At 32.6% G+C, this 21,849-nt stretch overlaps 1 protein-coding gene across 1 annotated transcript in view; it reads left to right on the top strand.

Annotated features, from left to right (window-relative positions):
* Positions 1–20,334, top strand: part of LOC140451639 (uncharacterized) — a 246,998-nt gene extending 226,664 nt beyond the window's left edge. Inside the window, exons 3-5 of the mRNA XM_072545484.1 lie at positions 14,131–14,178; positions 15,393–15,510; positions 20,317–20,334. Coding sequence (XP_072401585.1) covers positions 14,131–14,178; positions 15,393–15,510; positions 20,317–20,334 — 184 coding nt within the window. The remainder of the gene's footprint in view (positions 1–14,130; positions 14,179–15,392; positions 15,511–20,316) is intronic.
* Positions 20,335–21,849: the final 1,515 nt, after the last annotated feature.

The following is a 21,849-nucleotide window of genomic DNA, read 5'->3' as shown; positions in this document are numbered from 1 at the left end:
CGGAAATCATTATAACGAAAATACTTCATAACAAAGGGTTGGGTAGGGCGAGCTTCCCTGCAAATCCGAATATAATCGAAAGGAAGATGGGTAAATATCTTTGTTCATTAAACGACGCTCTAAGTGCGCTATCCACTTCCATTTGTGTATGTCTCTAAAAAACTTCTCTAAAAATTTTAAATTAAAGTGATCTTTTTTTCAATTGATAATTTTAGCAAGTCATTCGACAAAACAACATAACGATTTTGGTAGCCGCAACCATCACAGTATAGCTATTTCTTTTAAGGAGAGACACTTCGGAACTGAGTTTTCCAAAAAACCATGTAAATAATCGAAGTTATGTTTCTAGCTTTTAATGAACCGTGGATTTCATCACATAGAAAACAGTGTACATCCTGTTGTAGCCAAATTAAACACAGTATAATTATGCACACTTTGTCTTGTAATACATAGCAGAACATCGTAAATAAGGAGTAACGTTTACTGCTTGCATATCAACAACGAGCAATAATGTCTTACCTGGGTTACATAAGGCTGTTTCTTTATCTTTTTTATTTTGTTGTTTTGCTTCTGTTTTTCTTTTCTGGTGTGCTTCATATTCTTTATTTGTTTCAGAACCATGTTCGTAGGCCATACATAAATCGCACTGGTCTTTCTTTGGACGAAATATACCCATGTTTTTCTAGTTAAATTCTGCAGAAAACGAACTTCGGCTCAAAGCTTCTATATTTTTCTCTTTTGCAAATTTTATATATTCCCTAAACACTTCGTTTTTAAATTGAAAAACTGGTTCAGGTATAATTTTGTCGTAGAGGCTCTACAGTAATGGCTCGCTAGTTTGTAATTGTTTCTGGGTATTCTTTTAATACATTTTTACTATGTTGTACGTCAGCAATAATCCTTTTCGTGATTCATTAAGTTGCTTATTTTCTTTGGAAAGCATCCCTGATTTATGTTCTGTTAACAAATATCAAAACTTTTGAAGCGAAATACGAACAACATAGGCAACAAAAATATGTACAAAATAAAAAACAAAGATGGAAACATTACTACTGATAGAACCAAAATCCTTGAGGTTGTCCAATCCTTTTATCGCGAAATGTATGAGAGTACCGACATAAGCAAATAGCGACATCTGATATAAAATCCTTAAACTAATTTTCGAAACCAAATTCAGATTTCTGCTTTAATCTGTGCCTTCTAAGAATTGCAAGGCAAAACAGACGTTGATAAAGATGTTATTAGAGACATGGGGAATCTAAAATTTGCATTCCACAACATATCTCCTCAACTAAGCAAAAATCCTTAGCGAATTGGTTTCTAGTACTCGTACAGAGTAAATCGGAATAAAAAGGAAAAGACAGTTAAGATTTGATTTCATTTGATTTGAAGGGATAATTGTATAATTTTTATTATATAATATAAATATACGCAATAAAAGCATAATGAGAAAACAAGAAGTATGATAAAAAAATTAAAAGCTCAGGTCGATCAAAACTACTTTAAAAACTAGATTAAATGTGTTAAGGAAATGCTGTCGCAAGTGTAGATATAAGTCTGGAATAAAGTTTTATAAAATTGAATTACAAGTAACAATTATTTAAAATTGTATTCGTAGTTAAAAACTATATTTTCTTATAGGCAAAGAAAAAACCACTGTTAACAGAAAAACAAAAGCAAGTTAGGCTCATGTGGGTAAAATCTAAACTGTCTTGGTCGGTAGAAGATTGGTCCTGAGCAATTTTTGGTTACGAATCAAAATTTGACATATGTGTTGGTAATTACCGCATACAAGTTATTCGCACTAAGCATGAGGTTTTTCACAAAGACTAAAACCGACTGCAAAATTGACTAAAGGAATGATGATTTGGGGCTGTATGGCAGTTTCAGGGTTAGTATGTTTTTTAAATTCATTGAAGGTAATGTAATTGCTGAGAAATATCAACAAATACTTTAAAACACCCTACTACTAAGCATTGTGAAATTAAATGTTGTGAGAATTATATTTTTCAATAGGGCGAAGCGGCCTGTCATATGGTTAGAACCACAAAAAAAACGGTTTAAAAACCACAATATAAACGTTCTAAACATCCTTATTTGGCCTTCTAATAGTTCTGATCTAATTGTCATTGCAACAGTATGGCATAAAATGAAATGAACACTAAGGAATAAACTACAACGGATATTATACGAACTTAAAGCCATAACAGGGCAGATTTAAAATTAATTTACCCCTGAACAGTGCAAATCCTTAGCAGAGTCAATGCCAAACCTAATTAGAGCGGCAATAAAGTGTAAGAGCGATGCTATTCCGTTTTAAAAATAAATATTCGTTTTCTGTCCCAATATTTAGTTGTCAACAAAATAAATATTTTTTATTATTAATTAGTTCTGATAGAGTAATTATATTTTGTTTTGTGTTGCTGATTGATCCTATATTATTAGTAATTAAATAACTACATAGCACTATAATTAAAAACATTATTAAAATAATTCATTAACAACCATGGGTAAGTTTGGTGTGGTTGATTCTTAGTCTTCTAATAATCGATGCTTCTCTTCTACTTAGGAAGTCCAAGGAGAGATGATCAATGAACGGTTGGATTTCATTGAGAGTTGTTTTGCACTTTTGCCATAAGTTTTGCCAAGTCTCCTCTACTGACTTTTTGAAAATGAGTTTTGAGATTGTTAGCTAGTTGAATTTGGGTGACTCCAGGACTATGGTTGGTAGCTTCTTGGGCAAAATGATCTGCTGTTTCATTACCAGTAATTCCAGTATGAGAAGGCAGCCATATGAAAGAGACTGTTACATCGTGAGCAGAGAGATTTTGGTATATGTCATGAATGTTTTGAACTAATGAGTGGTCAGTGAAAATTGTAGTGACTGAATGGACAGATGAAAGGGAATCTGAACAAATGACAATATGTCTGTTTTGATGAGAGATGCATTTAAAAGCCAACAGAGTATTATATAGTTCACCTGTGTAAACGCTGTATGTTAAGGCTGACCGAGATGATCTTACAAGTTCATGTTTAGTGGTTACTGTACATCCAACACCAGTGGTAGTTTTAGAAGCATTGGTATAGAGAATTAAATCATATGATTTTTTTTGTGTATTTTCTAAAAATGCTTTCTTTATCAGAATCTTAGATGATTCATGTTTGTGAAAGATGGTGAGTGAGGTATCTATTGAAGGGAGATTTTTAGCCCCGGGGGGGGGGGGGAAAGGTAGAGGAAATGAAGTAGTCAGAAGGAGGTCAATATTTTTAAGTAATTTAGGTATAGATTTTATGGTAAGGTGGTAAGGTAGGTTAGTAGGTAGTAATGTTAAAAAACATTATTAGAAAAAATAAATTGTCAAATATCTGATTATGCATGCATTTTAGTTTGTTCCATTATATAATTGTTAGTGCTCGTAGTATGCTTGGAAAATGTGATGATAATGGATGACAAACGGACCCAAAAGCGAGGCGAATTCTGATAGAGAATTTACTCAAACAACGATTAATTTCTATATTTTCTAGACGTACTATAGCGTACAATGAAACGGAACAGTGTATTAAAATAAAATAGATATATAAATAGAATAAAATAATATAGAATACAATAAAACATAATAGAGCTGAATATAATAGAATGAAATCGACAATATAATAAATGAAAATAATGTTAAAGTTAAAAACAGGTGGGCATTTCATGTTTATAGATTGATTTCGTGACAAAATTTATTATTTGGGTAAAATAGGTTTTTCTTTTATACATTAATCTCTGAAAACACTCTGTGCATACAAAGAAAATGAGCATGAAGGTATGTCTTTATATAGAATAAAGTAAAAACAGAGAGAAGGCACTAAGGTATAAATAGAAAGCGTGTGGTCATAAATATGGCTTTTTTGTGTAAGAATTCTTGTCATTCTCGTCCACTTTGTAAGTTGTGGCCAGTGAGTTACTGCTTACGTCCGAATCTGATAATTAATATGAAGTTTAAGTGTCACATAAGGACGATTAGCAATAAACGTGCATGGAGTTACAATTACGAATGTTATAAGAGATTCATAGGAGTTTTCTTCATCGCGAAGACAGACGCACCCCCGCCAGGAACACGGGCGTAGTAATACATACTTTACTATTACAGAAGGGCCTAAAATATTTAAAACCAATTACTTATGTTACACGACACTCGCTGTAGAAATGTAAATTATCTCTTCAAATAAAAGACCCAAATATCTTTTATATTTTCATATATTGGTAGCAATGATAATAATGGAAAAAAATAGGAATTGTTAATTTTATACATCAGATTTATCTTTATTCAAATATATAGATTTTTCGCTTAACGTACTATTTGAATTTGATATAATTGTGAAGATCTCGATTATAACTATTATTACAGTATGCGTCAGAATATAAAGTACCTACTAGAAAGTATTAAGTTATCAGGATGATAATGTAAATGTTTAAAGTATGCTCCATTACACTATACACGGTGGTCATAACTTTCACGCAAATTTTGAAACATATTCTGGAACATAGGTTGCATAAGTCTTAAAAACCAGACTTCCTTTACGATTCCCCAGATATAAGCATCAGGTAGTGTCAGATCGGGGAAATGTGATGGGTACTGGAAATTCTACGTCCTGGAAAGGATCCTAAATAAATGGTCCGACCGCCATGATAAAATACAAATCTAACAGACCGTGTCCTGAGACTGCACACCAAATCTTCACAGGCAAACTGTGTAAAGATTTCTGGATGATAACCACACGTTGAGCCAGAAATTTGGATCCTCATTCACCATGACCAAACATTGTATACAATATTCAATCTTAATACACCTATCTTACTCCGTCAATCATTGTTGAATATGTATTTGGTACGAAAATGCACCTTCTATATCTTTAAACAGTCGTCAAAATGATATATTGCTGATGTTCTGTTTATCAAAGACCACAACACCTGATTGAGGACACTTCTCATATTTTTATTTGTGGACATTTTAATGATAGAAAGCATAAATTTTCCGGCTTATTAAAGTGTTCAAGAGATTGTTTTGCAACTAAATTTAAACTCGGCTTGCCTTGATAACCACTTCCGTCCAAGCAAAAACAATATTCCACTAGGAACATTTTTTTTCTGTCACCAGACCCATTGTTTCGTGTAATGATAATAATTTTAGATCTTTGATATCTTTTTCAGGGCATCCAAGGTCTCAGTCTCCCTAGTCCCCAGATACTACTACCCTGATCACTAGCCAGAGCATTACTGGTACTTGGAACAAAACAGAGGACCGTTCATTTATACCGTCGATTGTGACGTAGTTTTGGTGAAGATTTGCGTGGAGGTTAGCGTTAGCATTGGCGCGGAGTTCGGCGCGAACATTTCTGACAGTAGGATTTTAATCGGCGAGTGAAGCGGACGATATTTCTTTTATGAGAGGTCTCTATGTCGAAGGAAACCGTATGCCGTCATCTCTTCTATTAAGACAATTTGACTTTCTTCCATTTCTAGTTCTGGGCTATGGTTCTGGAGTTTTCAAAATCAATTTTGTGACCTGTATGAAGATGGTGTTGACCTAGAGCTAAAATTGAGTCAGAATTGCAAACAGAAATAGAATGTTCATAAATCCTATTTTGGATTCTACGATTTGTTTGGTTTATATAAGATCGAAGCCAATCTGCACAAGGAATTTCCTAAACTCCGTGTTGTTCATTTGGAATGTTGTCCTTAATTGATCGGACAAGAAATGAAAGTACTTTCATCTTCAGCTTCGATTCTTGTTATATTTTGTCACATATTTCTTGCTACATTGTCGCATACCAAAGCCAAGTTCTACGATTCTTCTTACAAAGGCATACTTTTGAAGATGAAAAAAAAATAATTTGAGGTTAGGTTAGGAAAAGTGGTTAGGCAATCCGTGGCAAAGCTCAGGAAGGACCCAAAAAGTTTCAGCGCATTTCTGAACGGCGTAGCAAAGAGATTATATAAGTATCAATTGAATCGAAGTCTCGACTCACAAGAGAAAGCAGGCACTAAAGCTTATCCGAAAGCTTAGGTATTATGTTGGTTAAGCAAAAAAATCTTTCAGGTTTAAATGCACTTTTAATTACTATTTTTGATTATTTACAAATTTGAGTACTTAAGTTTTGAATTAACTGAACATGCAGTTTGTTCTTAAATTTTTATATCTTCGTGCCTTGTAAATAAATAAATTAATTTATTCTTGAATAAACTTATACTCTTGACATAGCTTTTACATGTTTATAATGCCTAAAGAATTGAAATAGAACTTAGGCAGCATTGGGAATCAGCTGGAAACGTATTTTATTAAAGGACTTCATTAGTATATCAGTTTTTGCTTTTCTTGATCAATCACCTTATAAAAGAGAGTTTCTTCTAACCTTCCCTTTTATATTCAAATTAAGACTTTCATACCCTTTCTAAACCGAATGATTGTTATTCAATATAACTATTATTACATATTATACGTCACCTTCAGAAGGTCAACTCTACGTCAACCAATCCCCTGTAGAAAGAGTGACGCACTACAACTACCTCGGCACCATAATAAATGAAGAATGGCCCAACAACCAAGAGATTATAGCACGCATCGGAAAAGCTAGATCCACCTTCATTCGGATTGGGGCCTTCTTCAAGAGTCACAACCTCTCTCTTGATACAAAAGTAAGAATGCTGCGATGCTACGTCTTCTCTGTCCTTTTTTATGGTGTTGAATCGTGGACCTTGAACGAAGATATGTGAAGAAAACTGGAAGCATTTGAGATGTAGTTATATCGGAGAATGCTTTAGATCCCGTGGACTGACCGAGTCACAAATGAGGAGGTCCTCAGAAGAATGAATAAGAACCGAGAGGTACTGACCACCATCAAATCTCGAAAAATACAGTTCTTCGGACATATTATGCGAAATTGATCCAGATATGCTCTCCTTCAAGCCATCCTGCAAGGAAAAATATTTGGAAAACGAGGTCCAGGAAGAAGAAGAACATCTTGTTAAGTTAAGAAGTAATTAGTTTATTAGTTTTATAGTTCAATCTACACGCTAACCAGAAAATATTTTAATGGCACCATTTAAAAATCCAAAACGGATCTATGGCCATGAAATTAAATTCGCTAATTGATCGAGTCAGTCGATGGAGGAGTAGTACGGTAAGAGAGAAAGTCTTATGACTTACTGATCCATGAAGGTATTTAAGATCTTAAAAAACTAAACTAAACTACGTGCTCACTTTACAAAATTTGTAAAAACTCACTCTACAAAACTCATGTAGGCTTGTAATTTTGGCACATTAGTCACTTTATACAAGATGACTTATTTGCTGATGTATTTTTTTTATTGTTATAATGATTTTCAGTTTCTTATAATATTTAGTACTTAATTATAAAGAGTAGATGTTACACTTGGTAGATTTGTTATTATCATCTCATTAGAACTTACTACGAGATATTTAAGTACTCAAATACAACTATGACAAGGCTTTGATCTTCTTCTTCAGTTTAATCTTTTTATTAATATCTATATCCTCTTCAATTATAGAAATTATCCTTCTCTGAGCAAGTCCTTTTTTTTCTTCCCGTTGTGGAAGAAGAGGTCTCTCAAATAATAAAGTCTCTTAGTAATTCGAATGGTAGGGACGTTCACGAAATTAATAGCAAAATTTTAAAAGAAACTTACCAAATAATTTTAACACCTTTTACTCATCTTATTAATTTAATTCTATCAACTGGAGTATTTCCGGAAGTACTAAAGCACTCAAAAGTACTACACATCTACAAAAAAGGCGATTCCTCATAAACTGGCAATTACAGACCCATAAACATTGTTTCTTCTTTTTGAGAAAGTGTTTAAAAAGGTAATCAAACAACAATTTTATTCCTATTTTGAGTCTAATAATTACTTAAGCAACTCACAATATGGATTTAGAAGTGCTTGTTCTACGAAGATAGCGGTATATAATGTCGCAAGCGAGGTGATTGAGGGGCTTGAACGCGGTTATTGCATAGCAATTTCTCTTTGCGACTTGTCGAAGGCTTTTGACTGCGTTTCACAACATTTTGTTCCAAAAATTCAATTACTATGGAATCAGAGGTATCCCTCTTAATCTTATAACTTCTTATCTACATGGCAGACACCAGGCGGTAGTGTCTAAAGGTCATCTCTCCGATTTTCTATCCGTAAAACATGGAGTCCCACAAGGTTCGGTCTTAGGACCTCTTTTGTTTATTATTTTGTCAACGATTTGCTTTTATTCATATCACCATACAAATCCATACAATTCTCAGAGGATATGACATACGCCATATCAAGAAAAATAATGATGATTTAAAAATGTCTTATGAGGAAGTGTCTACTAAATCTAGCACATGGTTTGCTGCAGACAAACTGAAACTTAACTCGGATAAAACGCAGAATTTGGTTATATCTGCTGGTAATTTACATAAAGATCAAGATAACAAAGAGACTGTTCAACTATTGGGAATTACCATAGATAATCGACTGAACTGGTCGGCTCATATCTCACAACTAAAGAAAAAGCTATAGTAAATAGTTTCTAAAAAGTTATTAAAAATATCTTCTGAAATATTGCTTTTACTGCTTAGAAGATTATATGACTCATTGCAAAACATCCACTGAACTGCTTACCGTGACTTTGCCATAAATCATTTTCTGTTTAATATGTGTTATTGCCTGTGATATATTTAAGTTACGTTTTATATTCCTTTTATTATATACTATGTATTTTTGACTTGCTACAAACAATATTTGTAGTTAAATAAATACTCTTAATTCTCTAAACACTAAATTCTTCAGGTGTCATATCAGAATTGTCCATGCACGAATCTTTTTTAGCTAAGAAACCTATTTTATTTCAACAACTTTCTGAGCTTTTATTTTGCCTTTAAGCATTAGTTGTAATATTCTATATCGATTTAGCCTCAAGATATGGCCCAGACACGATAAGGTTTGATACGCCTATGGAAAAGCCCGCAATTTAATGGCAACAGTCCCTGAAAAAGCTTTCCAATTAAAAAGTGGACTTTGTTGCAGTTTTATATGCTCACATTTACACTACCACTCGAATTAAGCCTCTCTCGAACGTTTTTATTACTATTTGTTTTTTTTTCTTTTCTAATTAAAGATCCAATTCTCGTTACTTTCGACTGTATCTTATTACTTTAAGTTTGTTTTATGTCGTTTAATGTGAAGTACGTAGAAATTTGAAACAGAATTACACAAAGAAGTTTCTTAGTTTTGATCCAGAATATTTCTCTAGAATTGTATTTTTTAAATTTCTATACAAGTCTTCTGTCTGTTTTTTTTAAGATACTTTAAGGACGAGCCGACAATCTCTCGTGGATCAATCACGTTCAAATAGATGAGGTAAAGTTCTTCGGAAGGGCCAGATATGCGAATTAGAACAACATCGAAACGTTGTTTCTTAATTGTACCCTCATATTTGTTTGCTAGCACATAGCTCGACTCAAACAAGCATTTTTATAGCAGCGAAAACATCAACTAATGGATCATTGTCAATTCTGCTTTGATTAGACACCAAATAATTTCTTCTTATTTGCATGGATTCAAACGACATTCTGAGATCAACATTTAAGCACGTCTGTAGAAGCACCGATGCGTGATGTTTTGGTGTTATTTCGTTCTTAGTGAAAAAGTGCTTCGAGAAGTGATTCATTGATTGTATTTTACATACATACATAATCATTCCTAGCTAATTCCTAGATAATTCTAGCTTTTGGTAAATTTTCTCATATTTTGTAATATATCTGCTATATCACTATTCCACTCTTTTATTTTTTTTTTTTTCGTTTTTACTATTGGTTTAGCTTACCATACTCGTTTCACTTGTCACTGTTATTGCCCATTCGTGTTATATGATCAAACAATGCTAATTTTTTCTCCTTTATTGTGTTAAGTAACTGTTTAATTGTAAGTCTGTTTCTTATTTCTAGATTTTTGAGTCTGTCTGTACTTCTTATTCCATCATTCTTCTGATGTATTTCATCTCTTCTGCTTGTATCCTATTCGGGTGTCTTCTGTTTAAGATCCAGTTTTCTGCTCGTATGTCAGCTTTGTCCTATATATTGTTTCATATATTGTCATCTTCGTTTTCCTATATTTCTTTGTTGTTAATAAATCCTCTATTTAGAGCATGGAATAGTTTTTCTGTATTCTCTAGTTTTGTGTTGAGATCGTTCTCGATGCTTCCTCTGTTATTTATTACTGTTCTCAGGTATTTGTATATATTTGTTTGCTTTATTTTTTGTTTATCCATAACCAATTCAATTTGGTCATCCGTATCTTTTTTCATTTTTATTTTCATTATCTGTGTCTTCTCTTAATTTACATTTAGATTGTGTTTTTTTTCTTCCGAGTTCCATTTTTCTAAATTGTGCTTCAGTTTTATTCCTGTTTCGGCGAATAATACTACGCCAAATACGCATATCTTTGCATTTATATATGCATTCTATTCCATCCTATACAGTATTTTTTAAAGGTTTATTCTTTCACTATCTTATCTATTACATGTATAAAAAGTACTCAGCTTAAATTAGTTCCTTGCCTAATAAAGGCAAGGTTGTTTTAAATAGTTGCGATTGCATATTTTATGTTCTGATTGCATTTATTGTTTATATATATATATATATATATATATATATATATATATATATATATATATATATATATATATATATATATATATATATACTTTTAGTTGCTTCTGCCAGGTCTTTGCTTACTTGTTTCTTTTTCAGGCTATCCCATATAATTTTCCTTTCGATTAAATCAAATGCTGTTATTTTGTCTATACATAAACTTACACTTCTTTATTTTTCTTTTAACAACATCTCTCTTGATACAAAAGTAAGAATGCTGCGATGCTACGTTTTCTCTGCCCTTTTTTATGGTTTTGAATCGTGGAACTTGAACGAAGATATGTGCAGAAACTGGAAGAATTTGAGATATTGCTATATTGGAGAATACTTAAGATCCTGTGGAGTGACCGAGTCACAACTGAGAAGGTCCTCAGAAGAATGAATAAGAACCGAGAGGTACACCATCAAATCTCGAAAGTTACAATTCTTCGAACATATTATGCGAAATAAATCCAGATATGCTCTTTTTCAAGCCATCCTGCAAGGAAAAATGTTTGGAAAACAAGGTCCAGGAAGAAGAAGAATATCTTGGTTAAAGAACCTCAGAATCTGATTCAATACAACATATGTGCAGCTTTTCCGCACTGCTGCAGTTAAGATAAAGATTGCCATGATGATCGCCAACATTCGTAACGGATAGGTACATCAAGAAGAAGAATATACAAATATAAAATCCTACATCGAAGTTATTTTGATGTAAAAGGCTTAATAAAATCTAACAAAGTTTGACGACTCAATTTTTTTTTCTCCAGCAAAATTTCTTCATAGCAGGATAATTTTTTTAATCTTTGTTTTGTAGAAGAAATAAGCTCTTCGTTCTATATTTTCTATAATTTATAATCTCTTTTCAATTAAATTTAAGCCTTTAATTCAATCAAGTCTCCAACAGCCATTTGATCCTCTTTTTGAACTGGATCTAAACAATGAAGCTCTTCAATATCTTGCTCCTGCTCATGCATTTCTATGAGCTCATCAATTATATCAGCTCCTGATTGTGGGAATCCAATACGTCATCACTGTCTACTTCTAAATTTATTTGCATGGCGATATTAACAACTTCTTTAATCGCATTACTAATTTCATTAGGCTTTGGCTTCAATTACACTTTAGTGTTAGTGATAAAAAAGGACACAGTTTTTTCTTGATGCCATTTAACCTTTTTTGTAAAATTTTTTCCAAGATTTTCCAATAATTTTCACTGCATCTATATGTTTTATTTTATTGATAACTTACTTCATGCAGGTGTGCCAATAATCGTCTGCTGTGATAAGCGTTGAACGTTTTAATGACTCTTTGATCCATCGGTTGAAGTAAGCTGGTTGTATTAGATGGTAAACATTCTACTGTTAGAAGTGGGTCAAAACCAGTTACAGTTGCAGAAGAGTGACTTGGTGCATTGTAGATGATAAGCATTACTTTAAATAGAATTTGTTTAGATTGACAACAACGTTCGTCTTCAGGTATCATTGACTCATCAATGCTTTGAAAACCACCTCTGTTCGATATTTTGGAAATGTTAGTTTTAGACAATTAGCGACATCCTCGATATAATATGGTTTTCTCGCATTGTCAGGCTTTACAATATCATCAAAATACATTTTGGCAAGGATCAGTTTACAGCGGTCTCGAGAAATCGCCCTTTTTATTGCTAAATTTCCTATAGAATCATTTTGTGGGTAATGATCATTGAAAGATGGAACTCGATTAAATGCAATGATTAGTGTGACACCCAATACTATCATAATTTCATGTTCATGGATAGGAATTATCTTTTTCTAATTTTATCTAAACTTAAGTTCGTACAATGTGCAATATTGTGCAATATGTCAAATGAGGCTTCTGGAAAAGAATTTTAGAAATATTTCTATTTCGGTCATGGTATGCGGACGAGTACAATCGACTTTTTTTCTGATGGAACCGAAAAACGTGGAAAAAAAGTTCCATCGCTATGAAACCAAATACTTGTTTGGTACTCTTCATTATTTTCGTCACTACTGGTTTCTTCTTCACTTTCGTCACTTATCATCTGGTTTTCTTTATCCATCTTATTGTCCTCGGAACCTGAATCTATTTCGTGACGCTCTCGTTCTACTTCTCCTTCGCATCCTGATGGATTGTAGTCTTCATCATTGGAGCCGCTAGTCTCAAAAGGATTGACTTCTGATTCTGTATCGCTGGCAGAAATGGCTGCTACCTCTTTCTGCGTCAATATCTTTCTACTCATCTAGAATAAAACAAAACTGTTGGGAGACATATAATCCACCATAAATGTCTGTTGGGACATATTTCACCTATAAAACAAAATACTAGTTTTATTGAATATATTTACCTTTTTTGTAGGTAGCTCCACTCACAAAAACGAATTCGCAACAACAGTAACAGAGCACAACTGTCCCTGTGGTAATCATCAACAAAACTACATAAACACGTGTCACAGATCAACGTCACGGGAAAATACAGCGCGAAAACGGTTCGCAATGTTGCCGCTTACACAAACACAATCATGCAAAACGGTTTAGATTTAGACCAACTGACTTGATGATTTTATGACTGGGATACATACCTCCCATCAGACTCGAAGGGTTAAACGTGGATGACATAATCCTTATTTTCATGCAAAATCAATTTTTTTTGTGCATTTCTAGAAAGGTTATTATTCATTTTCAAATAATTTACTTTTGAAGCTATTTTTGCAATAATTATGCAACAAAAAAATAACTTTACAAACCCTCATTTTAACGGATTTGTGCTTTTTCAGAAAAATTGTGTCACTTTAGCTTATAGTTTACCGGTCTTTATCTTTAGTACTTAAAATCATCAATAGTCATCTTTCATTGTTTATATATTGTTTATAAGTAAAAAATGACATTTAATCTTTTAGATATTTTGTTTAATACAAATTGTTATCACCAAATTTATCAAAAGCAATTTTTTAGATACCTGTATCAACGAATGTTACAGGAAAATCCTTAGTTCTCTGGTCTTTAGTTCAAAGTTCTGTAGTTATAAACAATGACTAATATATTACTCTTTATAATAGAGATGATACTGCGCTCACTGTTATTCTAGCAGATGTAAAAGATGAGTCAACAAAATTAATGTATCTGGATGATATCATAAAAGATAACAATGGAAAAATTGGTCAAGAGTTCGAGTATCGAACTGATATAGTCAAAATAAAACAGTAAAAATAGTAGGAATCTACCTTAAGCGAGTAGAATTTGACTGACAGATATTCAATATATAATGCATAACATATACCTACTATGATCTTATTATTTTAAAAACATTTGTAGCAGTAGAATCTAAAACATTACCAATATTAAACTAGCAGAGCAATAAATAGAGAATCCTTGATATTATTATTATTATTACTATTAAAGACTGCATTTGCAAAGTTATCTATGATTTTGAAGTAAAGTTAGTGTTTTGTTACAGGAAGCCGTCTATGGACGACGTAGGAAATGCTTCTTCAGTTAATGCACGGTATGTTTTATGTATTTTATTTTCACGCTTCAATTCTTTATATAATAGTAATAATAATATCCAGCGGTGGTTATACCACAACGCCTTATGGCTGTGAGCATAAACTAATATATTATGGATTTTATCATATTAAATTTCTCTCTTAAATTTTTATATTCAATCAGTCGATTCAGGAAATGTTTTCCTTTTTTTCTGACTACCGTATGTGGTTTTTATTTGAAAACTATACGAGGACCAGGTCTGGACGCCCAGAAAATGTGGCGAGCAAATCTGGTCTTTTTGTTTATTTATTTAAAATTCTGCATGAAATGTATGGTTTTGGTGGACAAAAGCATACAAAGGTGTGCACCATATCCTTAAAAAAATTAGAAAGTATGAAGCTTTCCGAGGATATATAATTAAAGCATGCATCTTTAAGTTCTTGCTCAAACAAATACAGCAACACAATTAAGTTTGGCTTTTAGGCAAACTGTGTTTGAAAATAATAAAAAAAGTACTTAGAGGTAACATTGAGACTGAAAAGTCGTTATATATCTTTTAAGTAAAAACAAAATTTTGTCGTTTACAATGAACAATCCATACACTAGGAACACAAACAACCAGTGCCTATTGTAGTATCAGCAGAAATTGCAGGTCCACTATTAACAAACATCCAGGAACATGTACCCAACTCCCCAAAAATATCCGCCCCTCGAAATACACATCCGAACATGCACCAAACCACATATACTGGCAACAGACAAATACTCCTATACCAAACATTCCACAAAATGAATTCGCTCTTCCACCACAACCACAACAATTTACTACAACAGCACCACAGACTAACGTTCAACAACCCACATGTACGTAATGATACAAATCAGCTAAACACTACTCTACAAAACCATCAAAGAACAGATGCAAACGTAACATCACATTAAACCAACCATGATTTAGAACCTATAACTAATATAGAACAACAAATAATAAGATTTCTTAACGAGTTTAAAAACATGTTCTCGCACTCATGAGTCAAAAAGGTATAATATTAAACTTATTAACACAAGTCGTTAATCAAAGAAATTCTTAAACATACTTAGAATTGCCACATGGAACGCTAACTGCCTGCTATAAGCAGGAAGAAATTACTTTCTTAAACCTGAAAAAAATCGATATTTATTTCAGAAATCCACTTTACCGATTTAAGTTCAATATTCCGCTCTATACTACAGCACGCCTCACCACCATGGTACAGCTCATGGTGGCTCAGCAGTAATTATTCTCAGCTCTATATCACATCAAGAATTATCAAAATATGCTACAGAAAAAATTCAAGCAGTAATCGTTCAAGTAAATGCAACGTCATGGCACATTTACATATTTGCATTCTACAGTCTACCTCAGGTGCAAATACAGGACCATCAATCTTAAAAGCTGAAGTGGAAAAAGCCATACACCAAGCCAAAAACAACAAAGCCAGTGGACCAGATAAAATATACAGCGAATGGCTAAAATTACTCTCAATACTCTCAAATGACAATATAAAAGAACTCACTGTACTTTTCAATCAAATATATGATACCAGTGAAATTCCATCGGACTGGTTAAAATCGATCTTTATTCCTCTACCTAAGAAACCAAACGTTAAGAAATGTAGCGATTGTAGACTCATTAGTTTAATGAGCCATGCCGTTAAAATACTGTTGCATATTCTTCTAAACCGAATTAACAACAAGTGCGAAGAAATAATTAGTCAAGAGCAGTTCGGGTTCCGGAGATGCCTTGGAACTAGAGAAGCACTATTTTCTATGCAAACACTCCTTCAACGATGTTGGGAGGTAAGAAAACCCGTATATATGTGCTTCATTGATTTCGAAAAGGCATTTGATCGCGTTCAGCATACCAGACTAATTACCGCCTTGCAGAGCATCCAACTAGATGAGAAAGACATCAAACTGATTGCCAAACTTTACTGGAACGAAACAGCCATTATTAATACCAACAACAGAGAATCAAAGCCAATCAGTATTGAACGAGGCGTAAGACAGGGCTGTGTACTGTCTCCCACCCTCTTTAACGTGTATTCTGAGAATCTATTTAGGGAAACTTTAAAAGATCAAAAAGGAATTATCATAGGAGGAGAAATAATTAACAATATACGGTACGCCGACGATACTGTGATTCTAGCTGAAAACATCGACGATCTGCAGGAGCTAATCAATAGAGTTGACATGGAATGCACAAATTGGGGACTGTCGATAAATATCGATAAAACTAAATACATAGTGACCAGTAAAGTGGATATCGGCGCAACCCAACTGATATTAAACCAATAACCGCTGCAGAGAGTTCAAAAATTCAAATATCTTGGATGTTGCATTACCCAAAATCTGGATCCATCCTTTGAAATTCGATGTAGAATTGAACAGGCAAGAAACTCATTTCAAAAATTCAAGCCTCTATTATCCAATAACTCATTAAATTTGGAAATCCGTGAAAAGTTTACAAGATGTTACGTGTGGTCTGTACTTTTGTATGGATGTGAAACTTGAACTTTAAACGCCGATATTATGAATAAAATCGAGGCGTTTGAGATGTGGTTGTATCGAAGGATACTAAAAATTCCATGGACTAGCAGAACCAGAAACGAAGAAGTTCTTCGAAGAATGGGACATCAACGAACTCTATTAAATATTATTAAGAGGCGTAAACTAGAATATCTTGGACATATAATCAGAGGACCAAGATATGAGTTCCTTCGACTAATTCTCAACGGTAAAATCGAAGGAAAGAAATGGATAGGACGGAAGAAACTCTCTTGGTTGAGGAATCTGCACGTAGCGCAAGACCGAGATCAGTATAACAATATTATAAGCATGGTAGTCGCCGACGTTCCGTAGGAATATGGCACTCTAAGAAGAAGCCTACCTCATTATATAATCTCCACAGCTAAATTCAAAGCCTTCTTCCAATTACTTGGTAGTAGATTCATAGCCGGGGAGACTATAATGCGAAACATACACACTATGGCTTAAGACTTATAACAACAAAAAGTCGTAATCTTTTCAAAGCAATGACCGACAATGGCACTTTAACATATCGGCATTCTACAGCCTACCTCATTATATAATCTCCACAGATAAATTCAAAGCATTCTTCCAATTACTTGGTAGTAGATTCATAGCCGAGGAGACTAGAATGCGAAACATACACACTATGACTCAAGACTCATAACAACAAAAGGTCGTAATCTTTTCAAAGCAATGACCGACAACAACGTAGAAAATTTCCGGATCTACTGAACTACTACATAAGTAAAGGAGTGTCCAAAAAAAACTGTCCAAAAGAATCCAGCTATGGATATCCAGATATCTAGCTACAAGAGTACCACAGTTATAAACGATACAGAATTTGCTGCAACAATAAAATTTGTATATTATAATCATTCTTTATTTCTAGAAGGCTTGGTAAGGCGCCTTGTTCATATAGATTTTTATCTTTAAGTTTGTATTTGTGATTAGTTAATATTTTTCGATGTTTTTCTCCTCTCTCTCTTTCTTTCTCTTTCTCAAACGCTATTGGCTGGCTATTTTCATTTTTTTAATTCTAATTTTCTTCCATTGTTGGGTTTTTTGTCCCCGGATTCATCCGTCAGACACTTTTGTAGTAGTTTTTTGTTTATCTAATTATTTGTTTGCTTTATCTCATTTCCATACTTCTGGATCAATCATTAGCTTATCTAATTTAACTTGGAGCGATTTTCCATTATTTTTTCTTCTTTGGCTATATTTTTTAATTATTTTCTCATCTATCTTTTTTAATAAGATTATTGTTAATAGCAACTTTATGCTTGATATTTTTTTTAATTTCGACTTGTTCTCCATGACAGTTTTGTTACTTTACTAAACATATTCTCTCTGCTAGATTGTACGTATTTTTTGCTTTTATTCATATAATCATATTCAGATTATCTTATATGTATTTACTATTTATTTGTTGCGGCTTTTCTAGGTTACTTGTGTCTGTGTTTTATTTCGTTATTTTTTCATCCATGCCCTACTATTTTATATCTTATTTACCTTTTCTTGTCACTTAGAATAGAACAGAATAGAAATATGCTTTATTGTCACTGAAAATTCTACAATTTTATGGACAAAGCCTACAAAAAGTCAGAAAAATAACAATAACAGTTTAAAATTTACTGAAATCACATAAATCGCCAATATGACAAAATAAAAGATAATTAAATATGTAGAAAATGTATTGCAAAATTTAAATAAATTGCAAACTGCTTACGAAATAATAAGTTTAATTTGCTGCATGTGATACCCAAATATACACAAAAATACTTTGGTTACTTGTACATAAACGTACTGTAATTTCTTATTTATTCATTAAGAAACTCTTCCACTAAATAATATGGTCTTTTATATAGATAAGCTTTTGTCATTTTACGGAACTTAACGAAAGAAGTTGTAGATTTTTAAGGGAGATGGTTGTATAAATTTTTTGCCGAATATATTATAGACTTCGTTACTAACTGGCGGACAGGATCGGTAAATCTACATCAAAGGTTGAGTTTCTGGTGGAGTAGTCATGATTAGGTCTTGCTTAAAAAACATGTAGTTGTTTACGAATTAAGCAAACAGTTTCTAAAATATATAAAGATGGAAGAGTTAAAATCCCGTGATTATACCTTCTGCAATGTGTTAATCTAATGAGGCCAAAAAGATACCGTATTGATCTTTTTTGTAATTTAAAAATAAAATCAGATTGGGCAGCTGTACTAGAACTCCAAAAAAGGACAATATCGAAGACGAAACTCGAACAAAGAAAAATATGTTACTTTGGAAGATGCTAAATTGATTTAAATCGAAACAGATCTTACTGCATGGCAGGCTGAGGCTAGTTTCTTACTTATCAAATCGAAATGAAGGGACGATTTAAGATTGCTGTCTATAAAAATACCAAGAAATTTTATACAATCAACGATACTGATCTGGCTGTTTTAAGAAGCAAGGGTTGAAGAGCTCCTTTATAGGATAATGCTACTGTCTTATCCACGTTAAAAAAAAGTAAATTGGAGTCGGACCAGGTTTTTATTTTAAGTAGATTAGAAGTTATTGTTGCACGAAGAGTTACAATATTCGAGTTCCTCCAGGTGATATTGGTATCATCATTTATAAAGATAAGGAAAAGTAGAGCATCCAATATTGAACGATGTGGTATTCCAAATACAATGCTTTTTTTGAATAGGAGTCAGTCTCATTTGCTCTAACTAGTCGTTTCCTATTCCTCAAGTAAGATTGGAACCAGTGCAAAGAAATACCTCGAATTCCGTAGAAATTCAGTTTTTTTATCAAAATGTCGTGATTTACACAACGAAAAGCTTTGGCATAGTCACAAAAAACAGTGGCAGTATAAAGATTATTGTTTAGTGCTTGATAGACCTCATGTAGTACAGAAAACATAGCATCGCTGGTACATTTATTAGATAAAAAGCCGAACTCACTTTGTGATAAAATGTTGTTTTCAACGAGAAAGGACATAAGTCGGGCTTTTATAAGTTTCTGAATTATTTTTAGTCTAGGTGCCAGGCGACATACTGTATCACTTATACATAACAGGCTACAATTTTCAGGATAGCTTCATAAGACCTCGACCCCCAAATATCTCTTGGCATATCCAGCTTATCCAAAAGTGATCATTTTGAAGTGATGTATCAAATTTATTAATAACGTATTGCTGTTTAATGAATACAAAAGTCGACTTCGTAAAATATCCGAAAAAAATCTTGTCCGACAAAAATTTTGGTTCCATAAGGGAGTCCACCAAACTAAACATGCCAAAAAAACAACTTCAAAAAATTTAGTAATAACAAGCAGATTTTCTCTGTATCGTTCAAAAATAACGTGAAAAATACTATTTTTACATTGTCCGACAAAATGTACTCGCCGATTTTTCCGTCCGACAGTGAAAATCGGCTTTTCCACGAGTCTGTGGAAATTTATTAATAACTGTCGGACAAAAAAAAATTAGATTTGTGAAAGATTTACATACTAAATGGAATATCTGTCCGACAAATATAATGTACCCTAATTGCAGTCCGACAAAAAATGGTAATTGTTTTATTTATTTAATCTATATAAATTTCAGATATTACGCAAAACTTAAATTTTATTAATAACCGTCGGACTAAGTACAAAGTTCATTTTTTAGATAATTATTTAATGTTTAATACTATTGGCGGACAAATCAAATGGTGCGGGAGCGCCCCATGAAAAAATCAGTTATTTTTCGCGTAAAATGCAACAATTCGCATTTATTAGATGGCGTTATTGAGAATTATGCGTATAACAAGGATTACTGGTATTTAAGTAAGTATTTGATATTTTATATTATATTTTGTATGATTATTAAAAAAATTTGTAAAAATAATATAAATATAATATATAATATAAACATATGTATACAATAAAAAATAATTAAATAATTTATATTAATATTTAATTAAGTTAATTATATTATTTATTTATTAAGTTTTTTTTGGCATTCTTCATCAGAACTATTATTTAACTCTTCATCACTTAAACTAATAATGTCCTCATCGTTCTCTTCATTTTGACTTTCCGTATCTAAAATAATAATAGATTATGATTTTTTACAAGTACTATATTTCAAATATAAATAACAAGCATAAAATATTATTACCTGATACATTTGATAATATATCATCCAATGTAGGACACTGAGAGCCATCAAACCAATGGTGGTAATATTTTTCTTCCATCAGTGTCCAACCACAATTTTCAGGTTTTAAATTGGATTTTCATCTTTTAAATTTGATTCAGATCTTAAATGTGCATTGCACCACTCACTGCATATATAAATTGTTCTTTTAATTTGTTGCAATAGCTCTTCTTTAGATGGAGGGATACTTGATGCATCGAGACCTCTTAACTGAGCTTTTATTACCATTTCATCGTGATTTTTGTTTCCAAAAGCCTTCTCGAAGAGCTCAACTCGCCCCATGTTGACGTCTTTGCTTTTTAAGGAATAAACTTTACAAATAAATTATTCAATGACTTTAAATGTTGGGTTTGAAGTATTCATTTCAGATGAAGGGATTCTTAAAAGATCCAGGAAGGCTACCTGGTATCTCTCGTTTTTCTTCAAAATATCAAATGGTCTCTTCTTTCCTTTTCTATAAAATGCAGGGTTATAATCATTGCCAGTAAATACATGACATACTGTTAGAGCTCGTGTCATTTGCTGTCCATAATTTTGATAAATATCATTGATATTAGAATATTCCTTTTTTTATGTTGGTTGACATATCTATAATTACTTCCACATCGGTCTTATCTCCATATTTCCACTTTTGTTCATCTATTTTACCACAACTTAGTCACTGCGGAAAACAAGGATTATGTTCGCCCTTCAGAATCTCCGATTTATATCGCCAACTTATTTTTTAATTTGTTAATCTTTACATAAGCGAAAAATAAGCAACAGGTCTGATTTTAAGAGTTCAGTACGGTAGAAGCGTGATACAATGGTTGCGTAACAATCCCAACAGGTGTACACAATAAATCAATCTATTTAGTAATTAGTGATTGATTGCATACGTCTATTAAAAAAATTACCGCACTTTAGCTGTCTTATAAGTTTGACATTTAATATTATACT

The sequence above is a fragment of the Diabrotica undecimpunctata genome, chromosome 10 (assembly GCF_040954645.1).
Source record: "Diabrotica undecimpunctata isolate CICGRU chromosome 10, icDiaUnde3, whole genome shotgun sequence".
Lineage (NCBI taxonomy): Eukaryota > Metazoa > Arthropoda > Insecta > Coleoptera > Chrysomelidae > Diabrotica > Diabrotica undecimpunctata.
Note: the sequence above shows the minus strand (reverse complement) of the source record. Positions and strands in the feature narration are given on the sequence as shown.